Below are 22,715 nucleotides of genomic sequence, written 5' to 3' on the forward strand. Positions count from 1 at the left end.
ACTTGAACTCAAAAATCAAAAATTCAGATAGACATTTCAGGGATATTTTAACTATTGGTTGCTTCTGGGGTGTGGGAAACTAGGGTCAGGGATGGTGAGATAGTTTTCAGTATATACCCTTGTAAGTCTTTGGTTAACTTTGAAAAGCTCTTTATTGTGGTATCATATATACACCTTTTAAATTTGAATTATTAGATGTATTACTATTAAAGAAAAAATAAAATAGGAAATGATAATGGAAAGATTGAATGAAACCATCCTTGTGCTTAGGGAATAAATACTAGTCTGGTTGGAAAGGATGACTAGCATGGGTGGGGAGGAAAGGGAGATGGGGAGATGGAAAGCTATTAAAAAGGTTGGTGGACAGAAAGAGTGGATGGGTGCTAGGAAGGATGGACTAGATCCCGGGAAATAGGGGTGGAGGTAGCATTAATGAAATGGGAGCCTTTTTACTGGAAGGGAGAAAGGAACTTTAAAAATGTAATAGAAGGATATATTCAGAAGAGGAAGGTTGAAAAAAAGGGTGTCATCTTGTTACATCCAAGTCATTTTAAATAAAAATTTGCCTACTTACAAACTTTATTCAGAACAGTTCCTTAAGAGAGCCTGCCTCTTCCTCTTCCCTATACCTGGCTTCCTCCTTGCTGATAGCTCAGCTCCGTCTGTCCAAGTTGCTGCATTGCTGCTGCTTATGGCCTAAGAGTTTGACGGTGGGGAAACACAAATGGGCTACTTCCATGTTTAACCTCAGAAGCATTCAGTATAAGAGGATTGTTGTTTTAGGTATGCCAAAGAATTGGCATAGGTTCTCATAAAAAATGAAGTCCTGCTTTCTTATTGACTGTGATTGATTTCTGATGAGTAGACAAGTTAACATAGTATTAATATAGATGTTTCTTTGAAGAGTCCCTTATAGTTCAGAGTAAAAGCACTTAGGGATATAAGACTATTTTGAGCTGTCTGGTCAGTTATTTGAAAACCAGGTGATATTTAACTTCTTGAAGTAAATTAAGTTTCTTTTGGGTTACCGTCTGTATTAGTTCGTTTTCACACTGCTGTTAAAAGACATACCCAAAACTGGGAACAAAAAGAGGTTTAATTGGACTTAAAGTTCCATGTGGCTGGGGAAGCCTCAGAATCATGGCAGGAGGCAAAAGCCACTTCTTACATGGTGGTGGCAAGAGAAAAAATGAGGAAGAAGCAAAAGCGGAAACTCTTGATAAACCCATGAGATCTTGTGGACTTATTTACTATCTTGAGAATTGCATGGGAAAGACTGACCCCCATGTTTCAATTACCTCCCCCTGGGTCCCTCCCATAACACGTGGGAATTCTGGGAGATAAAATTCAAGTTGAGATTTGAGTGGGGACACAACCAAACCATATCACCCTGTCTTGGGCCAGGTTTCCTACTTCCCTTCTCTTGGCTGTCAGATTTGGTTGGTTGGTCCTTTCATTCTTCAGGGCAGTGGTTTTTAACAGTTTGAGTCATAGATCCCACAGTGAATGTTCATAGAAACATATAGAGTGTATGATTTTGCATATAATTTTGGTGGCTTCATAGTTCTCCTGATCCTTCTTAGGTTCTGTGCTGTAGGTTAAGAATGGTTTTTTTTTTTTTTTTTTTTTTTTTTTTTTTTTTTTTAGGCTGAGCATTTTGGCTTAATGCCTGTAATGGCAGCCCTTTGGGAAGCCAAGGTGGATGAATTGCTTGATGGCAAAACCCCATCTCTACCAAAAAAAATACAAAAATTAGCTGGGATTGGTGGCACATGCCTATAGCCCCAGCTATTGGGGAGGCTGAACCAGGAGGATTGCTTGAGCCCAAGAGGTAGAGGTTACCGTGAGCCAAGATTGCGCCACTGTACCCTAGCCTGTGCAATAGAGCAAGACACTGTCTCAAATAAGAAATGGTTACTTCACAAGGTGAAGAACTAGCATTGTTTCCGAAGGTAGGAAGCTTTAGTGGTCTTTGGTGCTCTGCTTTTCCTGAACAGATATATCCTGTGTCTGTTTCTCTTTTGTCTCTCAGGTTATGAATGTGGGACACAGTCTAGGATTACAAAGGAGCAGTATAGATCTGATTGGTCCTTGATGGATGCAATCAGGGATAGTGGGGAGCCTCCCTCATGTTTGGGCCTTGGGTGGACTGTCCCCTCTGGGTAGCCATTCAGTTTTCTCCTTTCTGTTCCAACCTTGCAGTGTCAGACAGAGAGGCCCAGAGTGCCGTAGCCAGGCAGTCTGGCATGTAGCCGGCAGACCTTTCTCATTTCACCAACATATTTAAAGTTTGTTGGCAATTCTGATGCCTCAAGCAGGGTCTTGGGCCTCCTAGTTTGCAGGAATCCACCCCACTCCCAGTTGTGTTTCCTTACCCTGGCCCTCTTTGCCCATTTGCCCCATGCCTCTGAGGCATTTTAGTTTGCCCCATTTGCCCCATGCCTCTGAGGCTGTTGGTCTGGGGTTGAGAGTATGCTTAGGCTGGCGTTCCTTTCCCCAGGGGGAGCTGAGGTGCTCTGCAGGAGCCTTGAGGGCAGACATTAGGGGACTCCCAGTCCTTATTTGTCCAGACTGAGGTCTCCTCGGATGGGGGGCAAATGGATTTTTTGGGACACTTGCAGCCATCTTCATGACAGGCTTATAGAGGGCTTATCAGTCTGATGACTGCTGATGAAATTCCACCAGCATTCATGGGCGAGTGCCTCAATTCAAGAGTGCCAAGCTCTCCAAAGCTAAAATTAATTTTAGAAAGAAAAAGATTCCATTGTAAAGCCCCTGAGTAAATTGGGGTAAGTTAGTGATAAAATCAGCTACAGCAAGGGGTTCTTTAGCAAAAGTTTGACAACCACAGACTTAAACATTTAATACAGATGCCTCAATCATGAGTGCAAGCTTTTACATATTTGTTACAGCTTTATTTCCTTAGTATTTTATTTTACTAACTTGTATATGTGTGCTAGTGTTTGTTTAGGCATTAGTGTAATATATTTATATAAATGTATTCTTTTTTAAGCTGAAGCATTTGATTTGATTGCACAAGATGAAGAAGAATTTAATAAAGAGCATCAGTTTATACAGGTTTGTAATTATTTGCTTTATCCAAAATTTAAAATTTTTCCTGCATTAATGTAAATGTAGGCAAAATGTTCTTTCTTTCTGAATAGATATACAGTTAGTATAGAATTATTTCATATTTTTCTCATGAAAATATGAGACAACTAGATGTATTTTCTGGACAGCTAGACAACTTCTGTTTTTTCCCTCATACTCTGAATTATTAATTGAAGATCATTGACATACTGAAATATATCTTAACTCACTTAAAATTGCTTTAATGCCCTTAATGGATATTTCCATAGTTTATTTTTTGAGACAGGGACTTGCTGTGTCACTCAGGCTAGAATGCAGTGGTTATTTTTTGTAGAGATGGAGTCTCGCTATGATGCCTAGACTGGTCTCGAACTCCTGGGCTCAAGCAATCCTTCTATCTTGGCCTCCAAAAGTGCTGGGATTCAGCGTGAGCCACTGTACTGGGTTATATTTCTATAGTTTTAAAAATGTTTTAAAGTGAGGCAATCCTGTTGGTTTTTTGTGAAGATTCTTATTTATGACAATCTAATTTCAATCTTATTTTGAAGATTCAAAATTTATGACAGTGGTTTGATGAAGCAAGATATTCTTCTTATAAAATAATAATAAGAAGAAGCAACGTACTTATTATTTTTCAGATGGGGTTTTGCCATGTTGCTCAGGCTGGGCTTGAACTCCTGAGCTCACATGATTCTCCCATCTTGTCCTCCTAGGTCGCTGAGATAACAGGAAAGCACTGTTGTGAGCAACTTGTGATCGTGCGTATTATAATTCAGGTGTTCTGAATGAGTATTCTGAAACACTCATTTTCCTCCTCTGGACTTCATTATGCTTCAGTTTGTCCAATTTTTTTTTTTTTTTGGTCTAGTGTTTAAAATTTTTTTTTTAATTTTCTTGGTAAGATTTTTAAAATTATTGTATATTAGAACAACAGAAAGGTGACTTTCTGGGGGAAAGAAATGAAACAATAACTTTCTTCCTAGGAAGAAAACATAGATGCTCATAACACTTCATTTGCACTGGGCGATACGTCCTGGGGAGCTACAATTAATTACAGTCTGTTGAGGAAATCACATAGCACATCAAATTTGGATAAAGATGATGCCAGTTATTTACGTCTATCTTTAGGAGAGTTCTTTGCTCAAAGATCTGAAGCTCTGGGTTGCCTTGGTGGTGGTAACAATGTAAAAAGAGTAAGTATGGAATCTGTTGGAAGTGCTCACAGTCACCATATTTTAGATTTTGAGTATTATGATGGCATAGTAACTTTAAAATGGAGACAGAATAGGGGTGGGACAAAAGAGTGGTAAAAAACTTAGATTTCATCGTCAGACCCTTATTCCAGTCCTAGGTTTGTCTTTTAGCTAGTTCTAGGACGTTGAGCAATTTAACTCCTCTGTGCCTTAATCTCCTTTTTCTTTTTTTTTTTTGAGATGGAGTCTCAAATTGTTGCCTGAGCTGGAGGGCAGTGCCGTGATCTTTGCTCACTGCAACCTCCGTGTCCCAGGTTCAAGTGATTCTCCTTGCCTCAGACTCCCAAGTAGCTGGGATTATAGGCACTCACCACCATGCCTGGCTAATTTTTTTGGTATTTTTAGTAGAGATGGGGTTTCACAATGTTGACTAGGGGGGCTTGAACTCCTGACTTCGTGATCTGCCGGCCTCGGCCTCCCAAAGTACTGGGATTACAGGTGTGAGCCACCACGCTTTGCCTAATTTCCTATTTCTTAATAGCACACTGTTTTATAGGGCTTTGTAACATTTAAATGTGATGGTCCATGTAAAACATTTAGCACTAAGCCAACATCTAGCAAGTATTTAATAGTTGTTCGTTGCTTCCGTTATTGTTGGTTGCTGTGAAGAATTCTAAAAATGATTTTTAAAACTATTATCTAAAGAGATGTTTTGAAATATGGAAGTGTTTTGATTTAATTAAATGTAGTGCATGTACAAATAAAAAGACAAGTTGTTCAGGTAGTGATAAGTGCTGTAAAGCATGAGTGAGTAGAAGGAGCTACTTTAGCTGTGCTGGTCAGGTTGACATTTCGGGGAGGACATTGAGTTGGCATCTCAGTGATGAAAAGGAGGCAGCATGCCAGGCACAGTGGCTCATGCCTATAATCTCAGCACTTTGGGAGGCTGAGGTGGGCGGATCACCTTAAGTTAGGAGTTTGAGACCAGCCTGGCCAACATGGTAAAACCCTGTCTCTACCAAAAATAGACAAAATTAGCTAGGTGTAGTGGTGCGTACCTGTAATCCCAGCTACTTGGGAGGCCGAGGTAGGAGAACCGTTTGAACCTGGGAGGCAGAGGGTTGCACTGAGGTGAGATTACTCCACTTCACTCCAGCCTGGGCAACAGAGTGAGACTCCATCTCAAAAAGAAAAAAAAAAGAAAAAGAAAAGGAGGCAGCAGAGGGAGACATTAAAAAAAAAAAAAAAAGATTGTGTTTTTTTTGTAAGAAGAAATAAGACTTCTCCCTCCATTAGTGACCTGGCCTTTGCCTGTATGCAGATCTGGAGGTAGGAACCAGGGTTTCATATTGGAGGAACGGAAATCAGGTGTGAGGTGCAGGGTGGGCGTGTATGAAGGGAGAATGGCAGAGATGATTAGGGCCAGATCATGAGGGCTTCCGGTAGAGGGAGGTTTTATCTCATATGAACAGGGAGGAAGTGCTTAGAGGCACAGGGCAACTTTGTTGTGGTGCTGGCCCATCTCCAGGTGCAGCAGGTTGCTGCCATATGTCAGATGCCCAGGTAGAGAAAGTCAGCAAAAGACAAAAGACAGAAAGAAGCAGGCAGAGGCTTAGGAAATGGGAGAGATGTGATGAAGGCTGGAGACAAGGATGACCTAGAGAAAACAGAGAAAAGGGCAAGAATTCAAGATTTATTCTCTAGAGTCAAGGAATTTGTTGATAAATTCTACAAAGGAAATTAGGGTTATTTGAGGGAGTCTTTATCAAAACTGGATTTCATTAAGAATATGATTGTGAAATAATAGTTGTAGTGTTAGAAGTTATAGTTGATTCATAGAACTTTTAAGTTGAACTGTGGTCTTGTTTAGTGCAGTAAATTGAAAAATGAAAATATTTTAGAAAGATGGATTTTTCTGCTTGGATTGATTTTGACTTTGAGATTATGACAGGTTGAAGAGTAACTGAATTCCTCATTAATGGAGTTATGATAAGGAAAGATAAGATGGACAAAGCACTGGAAAAATTGATCTATTATTTGGATTTTTTGTTTTGGTATAAGTTATAAAGTTTTGTTTGCATTCAAGTTACTGAATCAAAGAGAAGAAATAAGTGAAGACCAGTAAAAAATTGAGTGCTTTTAATGAGTTCACATTTCAGTTCTGTCATGTGACTCCTATATAAGAATGACAAGTGGAAATTGCCCATCCTTTAGCAAGCTCCTTGAATGCAAACCTTCCAGAAACTTAAATGTAAGTTGGTAGAAGGGTCCGTAATCTTAATACAGATTTTTCAAGGATGTGTTTACTCTATAAAATAAAGTACCTTTATATTGTGATTTCCAGGGAGCAGGATTTTTTATCTTTTTTCTCATTAATATGCCACTGATGATTAAACAGTGTCTAACACATAATAGGTGTTCAATAATAATTATTGAAGGAATAAAGTATCATTTCTATGTTGTTTTTTTTTGAGACAGAGTCTGCTCTGTTGCCTAGGCTAGAATGCAGTAGCATGATCTCAACTCATCTTAACCTCTGGTGCCTCAGCCTCCTGAGTAGCTAGGACTACAGGTGTGCACCACCACCCCTGGCCAATTTTTATGTTGTTAATAGAGATAGAGTTTTGCCAGGTTGGCCAGGCTGGTCTTGAACTCGTGGACTCTCAAAGTGCTAGGATTACAGGTGTGAGCCACTGCGCTTGGCCTCATTTCTGTGTTGTTTTAATTTGAATTTCTTAGTAAGGGCAATTTATTTGACAATATGAGTTCAATGATTAAAAGGTAGCTAGTATTAAGGAAATGAAAGGTGTTATCTGGACCTTTGAAGGCCATCTCTAGTAATTGAGATTAAGTGGGAAGAACAGTTCTTTGATGTCATTTAGCTGTGTTATTAGTATTAGATAACATAGTCTAGAATTTCTCAAAGCAGTTGAAAGTCAAAGAAATAATTTACATTTAATTATTTTGTAGCCATCATTTGGCTATTTTATTAGATCACCAGAGAAGAGAGAACCTGTTGCCTTGATAAGAAAATCTGATGTATCGAGATGTAATACAGAAAGAGAAATCGCTCATCTTAACCATGATCTGTATTCAGGTAATGGATTCAAAGAAGAGGCTTTTCGGAATCTTTTATTTTTTTCTTAAAAGTGTAACTTAGGTGTTGTGTGATCATGTTCTTTATGAGTGAAAATGTATATAACACTTCATATTTTCTCAATGTCGGTTATAGGTTTGATTTATTTGTAACTCCACATATTCTTTTCAGTCTAAAGTGGAAACAAGTCAGCCAAAATCTACCTAAATTTGTAAAAACCACAGTAAATGAAATAATTTCAAATAGGCTAGTTAATGTTGGCTGTTAAATTATTGAGTTAATTAATCGTAGGTATATTTATTATTAGGTAGACTTTTAAAGAGATCTTTTGAGATTTAGACTATGATAGTCTAAATATCAATTTTTATGATAAATATCTAAGTATTTTAAATCAAATGTTCTTGGTCAACTTAGAGTTATCAAGCAGCTACTTTTTGTTAGTACAATGCCTTTTGCTATATATCATGTAAAGTTGTATAAGATATGCTCCATTCCTTAAGGAGCCTGTATTCCAGTGGGAGAGTTGGGACAAGGGGTCTTGGTTTAGAAAGTCAGCTCATTTTCCATTTCTCTAAAGATGCACTCACTTCTTTAAAGCTTCTGTCTTTTTGTGTTTCTTTCTTTTTCTTTTTTCTTTTCTTTCTTTTTCTTTCTTTGTCTCTCTCCCTTTCTCCTCCCTCCCTCCCTCCCTCCCTCCCTCCCTTCCTTCCTTCCTTCCTTCCTTCCTTCCTCCTTCCCTTCCTTCCTTCCCTCCCTCTCTTCCTCATCCCTCCCTCCCTCCCTCCTTCCCTTCCTTCCATTCCTTCCCTTCCTTCCCTTCTTGTCTTTCCTTCTTTTCCTTCCTTTCCTTCTTGATAGAGTGTCACTCTGTTGCCCAGGCTGGAGTGCAGTGGTGTGATCTTGGCTCACTGCAACCTCCACCTCCCAGGTTCAAGCGATTCTCCCACCTCAGCCTCCCGAGTAGCTGGATCACAGGTGCACGCCACCACAGCCAGCTAATTTTTTTGTATTTTTGGTAGAGATGGGGTTTTAGCATGTTGGCCAGGCTGGTCTCAAACTTCTGACCTCAAGTGATCCGTACCTCAGCCTTCCAAAGTGCTGGGATCACAGGTGTGAGCCATTGCACCCAACCAAGAACTATTCACTTTGGAATTCAGCTTATTGTATATTTGTGAAACCGTTAAATGAGTTTATACATGTATTTGCAAGGGAGAGATTAAAATCCACAACCCTCCTCTAAAGTTGGGACCTTGTGACATTGAGCCAAATTAACTATGTAGTTGTTCTCTGTCCAAGTGACTATACATTTAAACAGTTTTAGTGAAGGCGACTTACATTTGGGGTACAAAGCCATCTTCCTTGGTGATTAATCATTTTGCCTGGTTCTTGTTCCACAGATTGTGTTTGTCAAATAGTGTATACTTATAATTAAATGTTATATATTTCCTGCAATAGATTTAAATGAACAGTCCCAGGCACAGCTAAGTGAAGGATCAATTACACTTCAGGTTGAAGCTGTGGAGAGTACTTCACAAGTGGATGAAAAGGATGTGACGTTAACAACTGATAAAGGCAAGACAGAGGTAGCTTAAGCCTTTCATAAGGAAATCTAAGATTATCTTGTTGTAGTTGTTATATAGGATTAAGACGAGATCACCTGTGAAAAATATATGCAGTTTAATATGTTTTCTTTCCTGGCTTCAAATTTCTTGCAAGTGTCCTTTAAATTTTTTTTTAAGTTTTTATCACTATATAATATATACACAAATGAGTTTATAAAACAGATTTATAGTCATTGAACAAATTTCACAACTCAAACACTTGTGTACACCTCAGATCAAGAAAGAGAGGATTGCCAACAACCTAGAAACAAGTTTTTTTTTGCCGCTTCCAGTGACCTTTTAACCCTGTATTAATTTCATCCGATTCTGAACTTCACATAAAAGAAACCATGTAGCATGTATTCCTTTGGCATTTTTCACCTCAGCGTGCCATTGTCAGATGAGTATAATAGAAACTTATTTTTATTACTGTATTGTATTCTGTTCTATGAATATTCTGTTGCTTTTATATCAGTTTGTATTGTTGATGAACGTTTGGGATATGTCCACTGCTGGACAATTATAAAACAATTCTCCATGAACAGCCTAGTACCTGGGACGTGTGCACACATTCATGTGAGGTATATATGTAGTGGGGTTTGCACACCTTTACTTCAGTGGTTTTGACAGTTCTCCAGAGTGGTTGTACTGTGTAGATTTGTTCAACACTGTGTGCTACCTGTCACTGGACTTCCTCACCAGCACCTGGTATCACTTGTTTTTCTGGTGGGTGCTCAGTGGGGACTTCTTGTCTTCATGTGTGTTTCCCTGATTATTAATGAAGCTGGTTCTTGCTCATATTTGCTGGTCATTTGGAGGCTTATTTTGTGGAGTACCTGTTGAAGTCTGTTGCTCTAATGGATAGTTTGTTTTATTTGATTTATAGGTGTGCGTTACATTGGGTAGGAGACTTTTGTCAGTTGCATCCCATGCATTGTTTTCTTTTATCTCTTGTTTTTTGATACGTCATATTTTCATTATCATTCAGTTCAATATATTGTCTAATTTCCTTGGCCCATGGGCTTTTTTAAAAAGTGTATTGCTTAGTTTCCAAACATGTAGGGGATTTACTAATTTTTGAAATAATTGATTTTAGGCCAAATGTCCTATAGTCAGAGAATTTTTAGTTTTAAGCCTTTGAAATTTGTTTAAATACAATATGTAGCTCAGCATTTGTTCAGTTTTTGAAAGTATTTTCTGTATGCTTGTAGGGAATGTCTGTTACGTGACTTAATGTCTGTTTCACTTAGGTGAGATTTATTTACATTGGGATGTTCAAGCTGCCTGCATTCTTAAAATTATTGTGCTGTTCGTTTTTTTTTCTAACATCTCAGTCGTTTATTTTTATTTATTTATTTTTATTGCATTTTAGGTTTTGGGGTACATGTGAAGAACATGCAAGATTGTTGCATAGATACACACATGACAGTGTGATACGCTGCCTTCCTCCCCATCACCTGCATCTGGCATTTCTCCCCATGCTGTCTCTCCCAAACTCCCCACCCCCCGCTGTCCCTCCCCTCTTTCCCCCCGACAGACCCCAGTGTGTGATGCTCCCATCCCTGTGTCCATGTGTTCTCATTGTTCAACACCTGCCTATGAGTGAGAACATGCGGTGTTTGATTTTATGCTCTTGTGTCAGTTTACTGAGAATGATGGTTTCCAGGTTCATCCATGTCCCTACAAAGGACATGAACTCATCGTTTTTGATGGTGGATAGTATTCCATGGTGTATATGTGCCACATTTTCCCTGTCCAGTCTGTCATCGATGGGCATTTGGGTTGGTTCCAGGTCTTTGCTATTGTAAACAGTGCTGCAATTAACATTCGTGTGCACATGTCCTTATAGTAGAACGATTTATAATCCTTTGGATATATTCCCAGCAATGGGATTGCTGGGTCAAATGGAATTTCTATTTCTAGGTCCTTGAGGAATCGCCACATTGTCTTCCACAATGGTTGAACTAATTTACACTCCCACCAACAGTGTAAAAGTGTTCCTATTTCTCCACAACCTCTCCATCATCTGTTGTCTCCAAATTTTTTAATGATCGCCATTCTAACCGGTGTCAGATGGTATCTCAATGTAGTTTTGATTTGCATTTCTCTAATGACCAGTGATGATAAACATTTTTTCATAAGTTTGTTGGCCTCATGTATGCCTTCTTTTGTAAAGTGTCTGTTCATATTCTTTGCCCACTTTTGAATGGGCTTGTTTGTTTTTTTCTTGTAGATCTGTTTTAGTTCTTTGTAGAGTCTGGATATTAGCCCTTTGTCAGATGGGTAGATTGCAAAAATCTTTTCCCATTCTGGTGGTTGCCAATTCACTCTCATGACTGTTTCGTTTGCTGTGCAGAAGCTGTGGAGTTTGATTAGGTCCCATTTGTCTATTTTGGCTTTTGTTGCCAATGCTTTTGGTGTTTTAGTCATGAAGTCCTTGCCTATGCCTATGTCCCGAATGGTTTTGCCTAGATTTTCTCCTAGGGTTTTTATGGTGTTAGGTCTTATGTTTAAGTCTTGAATCCATCTGGAGTTAATTTTAGTGTAAGGTGTCAGGATGGGTCCAGTTTCTGCTTTCTGCACATGGCTAGCCAGTTTTCCTAACACCATTTATTAAACAGGGAATCCTTTCCCCATTGCTTGTTTTTGTCAGGTTTGTCAAAGATCAGATGGTTGTAGATGTGTGGTGTTGCCTTCGAGGCCTCTGTTCTGTTCCATTGGTCTGTATCTCTGTTTTGGTACCAATACCATGCTGTTTTGCTTACTGTAGCCTTGTAGTATAGTTTGAAGTCCGATAGTTTGATGCTTCCCGCTTTGTAGTTTTTGCTTAGGATTGACTTGGCTATGTGGGCTCTATTTTGGTTCCATATGAAGTTTAAGGTGGTTTTTTCCAGTTCTATGAAGAAGGTCATTGGTAGCTTGATGGGGATAGTGTTGAATTTGTAAATTACTTTGGGCAATATGGCCATTTTCACGATACTGATTCTTCCTAACCATGAACATGGAATGTTTCTCCATCTGTTTGTGCCCTCTCTTATTTCGTTGAGCAGTGGTTTGTAGTTCTCCTTGAAGAGGTCCTTTACATTCCTTCTTAGTTGTGTTCCTGAGTATTTTATTCTCTTTGTAGCAATTGTGAATGTCAGTTCATTCTTGATTTGGCTCTCTTTAATTCTGTTATTGGTGTGGAGGAATGGTTGTGATTTTTGCCCATTGATTTTGTATCCTGAAACTTTGCTGAAGTTGCTTATCAGTTTCAGGAGATTTTGGGCTGAGTCGATGGGGTCTTCTAGATATACAATCATGTCGTCTGCAAACAGAGACAATTTGACTTCCTCCTTTCCTATTTGAATACCCTTTATTTCTTTTCTTGCCTGTTCGCTCTGGCTAGGACTTCCAGTACTATATTGAATAGGAATGGTGAGAGAGGGCATCCTTGTCTAGAGCCAGATTTCAAAGGGAATGCTTCCAGTTTTTGCCCATTCAGTATGATATTGGCTGTTGATTTGTCATAAATAGCTTTTATTATTTTGAGATACATTCCGTTGATACCTAGTTTATTGAGGGTTTTTAGCATAAAGGGCTGTTGAATTTTGTCAAAGGCCTTCTCTGCATTTATTGAGATAATCATGTGGTTTTTGTCTTTGGTTCTGTTTATGTGGTGAATTACGTTTATAGACTTGGGTATGTTGAACCACCCTTGCATTCCCGGGATGTAGTGTACTTGATCATGGTGGATAAGCTTTTTGATGTGCTGTTGCAATCGGTTTGCCACTGTCTTATTGAAGATTTTTGCTTCTATGTTCATCGTGGATATTGGCCTGAAGTTTTCTTTTCTTGCTGAGTCTCTGAGTCTCTGTGTTTTGGTATCAGGATGAATGTTGGTCTCATAAAATAATTTTGGAAGGATTTCCTCTTTTTGGATTGTTTGGAATAGTTTCAGAAGGAATGGTACCAGTTCTTCTTTGTATGTCTGGTAGAATTCGGCTGTGAACCCGTCAGGACCTGGGATTTTTTTGCGTGGTAGGCTCTTAATTGCTGCCTCAACTTCTGCCATTGTTATTGGTCTATTTAGGGTTTCGGCTTCTTCCTCGTTTAGGCTTGGGAGGATGCAAATGTCCAGGAATTTATCCATTTCTTCCAGGTTTACTAGTTTATGTGCATAGAGTTGTTTGTAATGATCTCTGATGATGGTTTGTATTTCTGTGGAATCTGTGGTGATATCCCCCTTATCTTTTTTTATTGCATCTATTTGATTCTTTTCTTTTTTATTAATCTGGCTAGTGGTCTATTTTGTTGAGCTTTTTGTAAAACAGCTCCTGGATTTATTGATTTTTTTGAAGGGTTTTTTGTGCCTCTATCTCCTTCAGCTCTCCTCTGATCTTAGTTATTTCTTGTCTTCTGCTAGGTTTTGAGTTTTTTTCATCTTGCTTCTCTAGCTGTTTCAATTTTGATGATAAGGTGTTGATTTTAGATCTTTCCTTCCTTCTTATGTGGGCATTTATTGCTATATATTTTACTCTAGAGACTGCTTTAAATGTGTCCCAGAGATTTTGGTATGTTGTATCTTCGATCTCATTGGTTTCAAAGAACATCTTTGTTTCTGCCTTCATTTCATTGTTTATCCAGTCAACATTCAAGATCCAGTTGTTCAGTTTCCATGAAGCTGTGTGGTTCTGAGTTAGTTTCTGAATTTGAGTTCTAACTTGATAGCACTGTAGTCTGAGAGTGTGTTTGTTATGATTTCTGTTCTTTTATATTTGCTGAGGAGTGATTTACTTCCAATTATATGGTCAGTGTTAGAGTAGGTGTGATGTGGTGCTGAGAAGAATGTATATTCTGTGGATTTGGGGTGGAGAGTTCTGTCAATGTTTATTAGGTTTGCTTGGTCCAGGTCTGAGTTCAAGTCCTGGATATCCTTGTTAATTTTCTGTCTTTTTGATCTGTCTAATATTGACAGTGGGGTGTTAAAGTCTCCTACTATTATTGTGTGGGAGTCTAAGTCTTTTTAAATCATTAAGAACTTGTTTTATGTATCTGGGTGCTCCTGTATTGGGTCCATATATATTTAGGATCGTTAGCTCTTCTTGTTGCGTTGATCCTTTTAGCATTATGTAGTGTCCTTCTTTGTCTGTTTTGATCTTTGTTGGTTTAAAGTCTATTTTATCAGAGACAAGAATTGCAACTCCTGCTTTTTTTTTGCTCTCCATTTGCTTAGTAAATCTTCCTCCATCCCTTTATTTTGAGCATTTGTGTATGATTGCATGTGAGATGGGTTTCCTGGATACAGCACACCAATGGGTTTTGGCTTTTTATCCAGTTCTCCAGTCTGTCTTTTGATTGGGGCATTTAGCCCATTTACATTTTGGGTTAATATTGTTATGTGTGAATTTGATCCTGCCATTTTGATGCTAGCTGGCTGTTTTGTCCGTTAGTTGATGCAGTTTCTTCATTGTGTTGATGCTCTTTACCATTTGGTATGTTTTTGGAGTGGCTGGTACTGGTTGTTCCTTTGTATGTTTAGTGCTTCTCTCAGGAGCTCTTGTAAAGCAGGTCTGGTGGTGATGAAATCTCTGAGTAATTGCTTGTTTGTAAAGGATTTTATTTCTCCTTTACTTGTAAAGCTTAGTTTGGCTGGATATGAAATTCTGGATTGAAACTTTTTTTCTTTAAGGATGTTGAATATTGGCCCCCACTCTCTTCTGGCTTGCAGGGTTTCTGCTGAGAGATCTACTGTGAGTCTGATGGGCTTCCCTTTGTGGGTAACCCGACCTTTCTCTCTGGCTGCCCTTAGCATTTTCTCCTTCATTTCAACCCTGATGAATCTGATGATTATGTGACTTGACGTTGCTGTTCTTCAGGAATACCTTTGTGGTGGTCTCTGTATTTCCTGGACTTGGATATTGGCCTGCCTTGCTAGGTTGGGGAAGTTTTCCTGGATAATATCCTTTTCCAGCTTGGATTCATTCTCTCCGTCACATTCAGGTACCCCTATCTAACGTAGATTAGATCTTTTCACATAGTCCCATATTTCTTGGAGACTTTGTTCATTTCTTTTTACCCTTTTTTCTTTAATCTTGCCTTCTCATTTTAATTCATTGAGTTCATCTTCGACCTCTGATAACCTTTCTTCTGCTTCGTCAATTCAGCTTTTGAAACTTGTGTATGCTTCGCGAAGTTCTCGTGCTGTGTTTTTCAGCTCCATCAATTCACTTATATTCCTCTCTAAGCTGTTTATTCTCGTTAGCATTTCATCGAATCGTTTTTCAAGGTTCTTAGTTTCTTTGCATTGGGTTAGAACATGTTCTTTTAGCTCAGATAAGTTTCTTATTACCCACCTTCTGAAGCATGTTTTTGTCAATTCATCACATTCATTCTCCATATGGTCTTGTTCCCTTGCTGGTGAGGAGTTGTGATTCCTTGGAGGAGGAGAGGCGTTCTGTTTTGGGGTGTTTTTATCCTTTGTGTGCTGGTTTCTTCCCATCTTTGTGTATTTATCCACCTGTCGTCTTTGTAGTTGTTGACTTTCAGATTGGGTCTCTGAGTGGACGTTCTGTTTGTTGATGATGAAGTTATTTCTGTTTCTTAGTTTTCCTTCTAACAGTCTGGCCCCTCTGCTGTAGGACTGCTGAGGTCCACTCCAGGCCCTGCTTGCCTGGGCTTCACCTGCAGCAGCTGCAGAACAGTAAGGGTTGCTGCAAGTTTCTTCTTTTGCTATCTTTGTCCCAGAAGGATACCTGCCAGATGTCAGTCTGAGCTCTCCTTTATGAGGTGACTCTTTGGATATCTGGAGGTCAGGGAGCTGCTTGAAGAGACAGTCTGTCCTTTATAGGAGCTCAAGTGCTGAGCTGTGAGCTCTGTTGTTCATTCAGAGCTGCTGGGCAGGTACGTTTAAGTCTGCTGTAGCAGAAGTCATAAACGCCTTTCTTTTCTTCCCCAGGTGCTCTGTCCCAGGGACTTAGGGGTTTATTTATAAGTTTTTGTCGTGCTTCTGCCTTCTTTCAGGGCTGCCGTGCCCAGCAAGGAGGCAGCCTAGTCACAGTCTGTCTGCCGAGGCTTTGCTGAGCTGTTGTGGGCTCGGCCTAGGTTCCATGCGAACTTCCCTGCAGTCCCTCCACGCTTTTGCTGGGAGCTGCAATCCCGAGCTGCTCCTAATCGGCCATCTTGGATCCGTCTCCTATGCTGTTATTTCAGTTACATAGATTTTAAAATCTCCCATCATGATTGTGGATTTGTTCATTAATCATTATAGGCATATTAACATTTGCTTTAAATGTTTGAAGCTATAGTTTTAGGTGTATACAAATTGTGCGTAAAACTTGTTGCATTAAATTCTTCATAAAATTATTTTGGTGCCTAAAAATTGTTCTTGCTGACAAAAATTCAAATCCTTTATTGAGCATGTCTCCCTCAGTCTGTAGTAATAATTTTTTTGCTAAATCTAGGCTGACATTAACAATATCAATACCAGCTTTCTTTGGTTAGTGTTAGCATGTTATATTCTGACTATTATTTTACTTTTAATCTTTCTATATCCTAATATTTTAGATGTTATAGGGACATGCTGTTGGATTTTGCTTTTTAAGCAGTCTGGCTGTGTTATTAGGCTGTTTTTTGCATTGCTATAAAGAAATACCTGAGATTGGATAATTTATAAAGAAAATTGGTTTAATTGGCTCACAATTCTGTGTTCTATACAGGAAATGTAGTGTAGGCAGCTGCTTGGCTTCTGGGGAGGCCTCAGTTAGCTTGTAATCATGGCAGAAGGCGAAGCGGGACCAGGCATGTCACATGGCCAAAGCAAGGATGGGGAAGGAGCCACACACTTACAGCCAGATTTTGGGAAAGCTCACTCACTACCACTAGGTAACACCAGACCATGAGGGGTCCACCCCTATGACCTAAACACCTCCCCGCTAGCCCTCCTCCAACACTAGGGATTACATCTCAAGGTGAGATTTGGAGGGGACATCCAAACTATATCACAGTCTTTCTACTTACACTTAATGGAATTCCCAACACATGGGGGTTTGAATCTGCTTACTTTATTTGCTTTTTATTTTTTTCACCTAGATTTTGTTCTTTTTCTTTAGGCATTCTTTGAGATTGTTGAAGGGTTTTATATGATTCCAATTTTCTCTGTTGATTTGGTAATTATATATACTATTTTAATGATTACTCAAATAATTATAAACTGTGCCTTGGCTTACTGATATTTAGTAAAAATTCTTCATTTACTTTGTCTTATTTGGCATCCCAAGGATCACAAAATACTCAATTTACTCCAGACTTAAAAGCTTTTCTTGTTTTATGTTTTATCTCTGTATTTAAACCTTACAAGACATGATGATGATTTATAAATGACCAATATATATTTCTGATCTTTCATCTGAGATTAGTTTTCTTTTTAAAGAATATCCCTACTTTTTTTTTTTTTTTTTTTTTTTTTATGTAAGGGACTGGTGATAATGAATTTTCTGTTTGTTGTCTCTCTAAAATGTTTTTATCTCCCTGTTATTCTTGATGTGTCTTGATGTGTATTTTTGCTTGCTATAGAATTGTTAGGAGTAACTTTTAGCACTTTGAATGTATTTTTTTCATGTCATTTCATTTTAAAAGTTGGCTATCAGTCTTTTGTTATTTTCTCTTTGATTTTTATCCATTTTACTGCGATGTGCTTGGGTAGCTTTTGTTTTACTTTACAGTTTAGAGGAGAAATCATTGAAATAATTTGAGGCTAAGGGAGATGATATCTTCCAGACTGGATTTATGTCTCCTTCTGATAGGGAGCACGGTACACTAGCAATTGCAGATCACTTTAATTCATTTATTGGACTTGAGCTGATTGGAGCTGAGCCTCATCCATATGAGAACCAGTCAGATGTTGGTTTACCTTTACTGCTGCGTGTATCCCTTTGTGGTCTCATCCCGAAGCATGAATGTTTTACTTTGATGTCTTTTTCTCTCTCTCTCTCTCTGTCTCTCTCTCTCTCTCTCTCTCTCTCTCTCTCTCACACACACACACACACACACACACACACACACACACACACACACTGAACCCCCCCAATACCAGTATTTCATTGACAGATTCAATTTTTATACCTGTATTCCCACAAGAATAGCTTTGTTTAGCCTTTTCTTGAAGGAGCAGATACCCTTAGGGAACAGCATCCCCAATGTTGGGCTTACCTCTCTGGGTTACTTTTTTCTCTTAAATTTTGGCCCCATAAATTTACACTGCTTTTTATTATTTCATTTATTTTTTTATTTTATTTACACTGCTTTTTAAGCTTGCTAGTGCTTTCAAAGAGATGTTTTTGAATACACTGTTCTGTTCTAATTGTTCTTAGCAAGAGGCTGGTTTGCATTACCTAGTCTGCTGTTAACTAGAGACAGAATTCTTAACATGTGTTTTTTTGTTGTTGTTAGTTTTATGTTTTTTAACTGTTATGCTCATTTCATTTTTTTACTCATGATTCCTGTTTATGTCTTGCTTATAAATAATTCTAACAGTTGAATGAAATTACTAAGAATTATACTTGTTATCACAATAACTCAGTTTTTTAATCTTAGTATCTTAAATTTTGGATTAAAATTATTTGATTTAGTTTTACCATGTCATTCCTGATGATTTTTTAAAAATAAACAATAATCCATTTTATAAATAACCTGGTACTATATAATTAAAGTTGATAGCAGCTGTCTTTTTCATTAGGATATTTAGCTGGTATACCCTTAATTTTTTTGTTGCTGTTAAATCCTACATCATGCTTATAAAGATCAAATGAATACAGTAGACCCCTCTTTTTCACAGTTTTCCTTTCTGCAGTTTTAGTTACCTATGGTCAACTGTGGCACAAAAATATTCAATGAAAAATTCCAGAAATAGTTTATAAGTTTCAAATTATATGTCATTCTTAGTAGCATGATGGAATCTTCCCACCACCTCGCTCCATCCTGGTGGGATGTGAGTCTTTCTTTTGTCCAACTTCTCCACCCATATTCACTTGTTGCCCATTAGTCATTTAGTAACGTTTGGTGATCAGATCAACTCCAGTGATACCGCAGTGCGTGTATTCAAGCCACTCTTATTTTGTAATGGCCCCAAAGTGCAAGAGTAGTGTTGCTGGCAATTTGGATACACCAAAGCACTGTCAAGTGCTTCCTTCAAGTGAAAAGGTAAAAGTTCTCGACTTAATAAGGAAAGAAAAAAAAATATGCTGAAGTTGCTGAGGTCTGTGGTAAAAATGAACCTTCTTCATGTGAAATTGCAAAGAAGGACAGAGAAATTCATGCTTCACACTCCAAACTGCAAAAGTTCTAGCCACAGTGAGTGATAAGTGCTTAGTTAAGATGGAAAAGGCATTACATTTTTGGGTAGAAGATAGGAACAGAAACATGCCCTGATTGACGACAGTTGGATTTGGTGCTATCTGAGATTTCAGGTATCCACTTGGGGTTGAAATGCATTTCCCAGTGATAATGGAGGACTACTGAATGTTCATGAAACTGAATGTTCAGGGTAAATTTATCTAATGTTTAATTTTCTTACATCTAGGACAATTTCTTCATGAACAACAAACCCCAAAGATACCAAGACAAGCTACCAGATAGTGGTGATTCTATGCTTAGGATCAGCACTATTGCTTCAGCCATCACAGAGGCATCAGTTAATGCTGATCCTTCCCAACTTGCTGCTATGATCAAGGCACTTTCAAATAAAACCAGAGACAAGACTTTTCAGGAAGATGAGAAACTAAAGGACTGTTCTCATGTGTGTCATTTCTTACCTAATGATTTAGAAAAAAGTAATGGATCCAATGCATTTGATATGGAGAAATATCTTAGAAAAACAGAAATTAGTAGATATGAAAATGGAATGGAAAACTTTTCAAGGGCTGGTATATCTGATATTTGGGATTTATCTTTGCCCAAAGAACCAACTGCTCAAGATATTCATACAGTGGATGTAAGTGCTACTAGTATAAGTATGAGGGAACCAGAAGAAAACACAGCAGCTGTTGTTCATGTTGAAAATGGGGAGAGTGAGAACCAAGAGTCATTTAGAACTATAAACTTTTCAAATTCACTTACAAATATGAGAGAGAATGGCAGTGCAATAGTTGATGTGAAGACATGTTCCATTGACGACAAATTAGCAGATGTTGGTAACAGTGAAAAAGCCACCTCAATTTCTACTCCATCTGATAGTTATTCATCAGTGAAGAACCCCAGCATAACATCCCTTTGTCTGTTAAAAGACTGTGAAGAAATACGAGATAATAGAGAAAATCAGAGGCAGAATGAGTGTGTCATGGAAACAAGCAACAGTGAAAAGCATGTGACTTTTGAAAACCATTGCATAGTCTCACCTAAAAATAGCGGTAAGTGTATGAGTTATTGGTCACATTCGTAAAATTACAAAGTTTATTTTCTCTTCTCACTGGAAAATACTCCCATCTGATAGATTTGAAAAAGACCTCTCCTGAGCATGGTGGACGTGGCTCAGAGGATGAACAGGAGAGCTTCAGACCTTCCACATCACCACTGAGTCATTCTTCTCCTAGTGAAATGTCCGGAACAAGTTCATCAGGGTAAGTGTGTACCTTCTTTTTTAAAAATTAAAAATACGTGCTAAGTATAGGAAATTGGAAAACAGTGTAAAGAAGAAAAATTATTCATCTGTGCATTCATCTCTCAAAGATAATTCTTGTAAGCTGTGAATTTCTTTCCAGCTATTTTTCTGTGCAAATTTTTGTACACTGCCTTTTTTTCACTCATTGTAACAATTATTCAATGAATTTAAAAGAAAACTAGTAATGTTACATACTGCATAATGGATCTGTCATGGTTCATTTGATACTTCTGGTGAGCACTTTGTATCTTAACTGTTTTGCTATCTACATGATATTGGGATGAATAACTGTTCATAAAATTTTAATTTTATGAATGTCCTTTGTGGCTTTATAAGAAATCTTTTATATGTTTATAGAAAGAGTCTAATAAATGGAAAATTTTGCCTAACCAGTGAAATTAACAAAAATGTTAAATGTAGTTTTGATTTCTTTCAAAATACTGGATTTCAAAGATATCTATTAACTATTTCCCAAGCTGCCATTAAAGTTTTTCATATTCATCTGAAGCAACATGGTAATGGTGCTAATTATCAGTGGAGAGCTTAGGTCTTTCTCTGACTCCTTATGGATGTCTCAGTTTCACTTTCATATACAACGTCACTTCTTGTTTAATAGTTAATTGCATTTTATTTTTATTTATTTATTTTTTTTTTGAGAGGGAGTCTCGCTTGTGGTCCAGGCTGGAGTGCAGTGGCATGGTTTCAACTCACTACAACCTCTGCCTCCTTGGTTCAAGTGATTCTCCTGCCTCAGTCTCCCAAGTAGCTGGGACCACAGGCACATGACACCATGCCTGGGTAATTTTTGTATCTTTAGTAGAGATGGGGTTTCACTATGTTGACCAGGGTGATCTCAAACTCTTGACTCCAGGTGATCCACCTGCCTTGGCCTCCCAAAGTGCTGGGATTACAGGCATGAGCTACTACACCCGGCCTGCATATTTTAGCAGATATATTACTGGTCACCCAGCCCAAAGCAAATTTGAAGATCATGTGGCCGTGACATGGCATAGTATGTTTAAAGTCTTTGGCTTATACATTCTTCTCTTATGTTTCTTATAGGTATTGCTTTATTGTCTCTATGGAAGACTAGAGGGATATATGAGACTAGGCTGATTTCTTTTTGCCTTTGAATTGACTTGATCTTTTTGCAAGTTTTTGCCCAAATTCATTATTTTTCGTCTAATAATTTTTTAAGGCTATATCTCTGTGTTGATTCTTCATTATTACTTTGGTATATCATACAATATGCCCCCTCTTTTATTTTGCATGTGTTCTTGCAGTTCACTTTTCATTATTTGAGGAAATTTTACCTAAACGCACTTGTTCTTGTTAACCAAAGAAGTCAAACTAATACAGCACATCATCCAGTGACTCAGAACATTTTCCGTGCTATATCATGCTGTGTCTGTGTGTGTATGTGTATGCATGTGCATGCACGTGTTCATGTGCATACAGAAACCCATGTAGGTACATGTCATGCAGAAGCTAAAGAAGCCCTGAATCAATTTGGTTAGTAATACTTTGTTGCCATTGGTTAGAAACTTACTAAGTGGTATTTTGACACCATCTTGATTTGGGACTTTTTAAAAGTTCAGAATACAAATTTGAATTTTCTGTATATGTCCATTGCCTAGCTGAATATTCTGAACTTTGTACAAAAAAGAAAGATGGTGGAATCCAGTCAAGTGAAGGGCTGAATTGAAGCTAACTGGCAGAGCATAGGTGTGGAGACTGTTTCCAAAGGTGGCTTGACACTTACTTCCTATCCCCTGTGCTCTTTTACACTGTGACTTTGCAGCTTCCCCTCAAGAGGTGCAGTCTCTTTTCTCCTCCTTGCCCCTCAGCCCTATGAAAGGTGCTAATGAACAGAATAATGAGGAAGTAACCCTGGTGTATGTGTAGATAGGGGTGGGACTCACTATTTGTCGCTTTCTGATCTTTTCGTTTTACGTTTTATTGCAGGGACATCTGTCTGAGCCACAGCTAGAACAACATGCTTTTGAATGGCCGCATAGTGTTGTATTGCATGTCTGACCTCTGATTTTTGTAGTTTACTTCCTCCTGTGTGATTTAAGATTTCCCACTTATTATCCACA

General features: G+C 38.3%; 1 protein-coding gene across 12 annotated transcripts in view; it reads left to right on the plus strand.

Moving 5' to 3' along the window:
• The window catches only part of CEP192 (centrosomal protein 192), a 132,466-nt gene that overhangs the window by 44,915 nt on the left and 64,836 nt on the right, over nucleotides 1-22,715 (plus strand). For 7 of the 12 annotated variants that reach the window (XM_032293452.1, XM_032293445.1, XM_032293446.1 and 4 more), the window contains 6 exons: nucleotides 3,014-3,078; nucleotides 4,074-4,283; nucleotides 7,254-7,380; nucleotides 8,833-8,963; nucleotides 19,540-20,365; nucleotides 20,449-20,575. In XM_032293452.1, the coding sequence (XP_032149343.1) occupies nucleotides 3,014-3,078; nucleotides 4,074-4,283; nucleotides 7,254-7,380; nucleotides 8,833-8,963; nucleotides 19,540-20,365; nucleotides 20,449-20,575 (1,486 nt within the window). The remainder of the gene's footprint in view (nucleotides 1-3,013; nucleotides 3,079-4,073; nucleotides 4,284-7,253; nucleotides 7,381-8,832; nucleotides 8,964-19,539; nucleotides 20,366-20,448; nucleotides 20,576-22,715) is intronic. The other 5 variants (XM_032293447.1, XM_032293448.1, XM_032293455.1 and 2 more) reach the window with 4 other exon arrangements.

The sequence above is a fragment of the Sapajus apella genome, unplaced genomic scaffold (assembly GCF_009761245.1).
Source record: "Sapajus apella isolate SASKATOON/1434 unplaced genomic scaffold, GSC_monkey_1.0 scaffold29, whole genome shotgun sequence".
NCBI classification, from domain to species: Eukaryota; Metazoa; Chordata; class Mammalia; order Primates; family Cebidae; genus Sapajus; species Sapajus apella.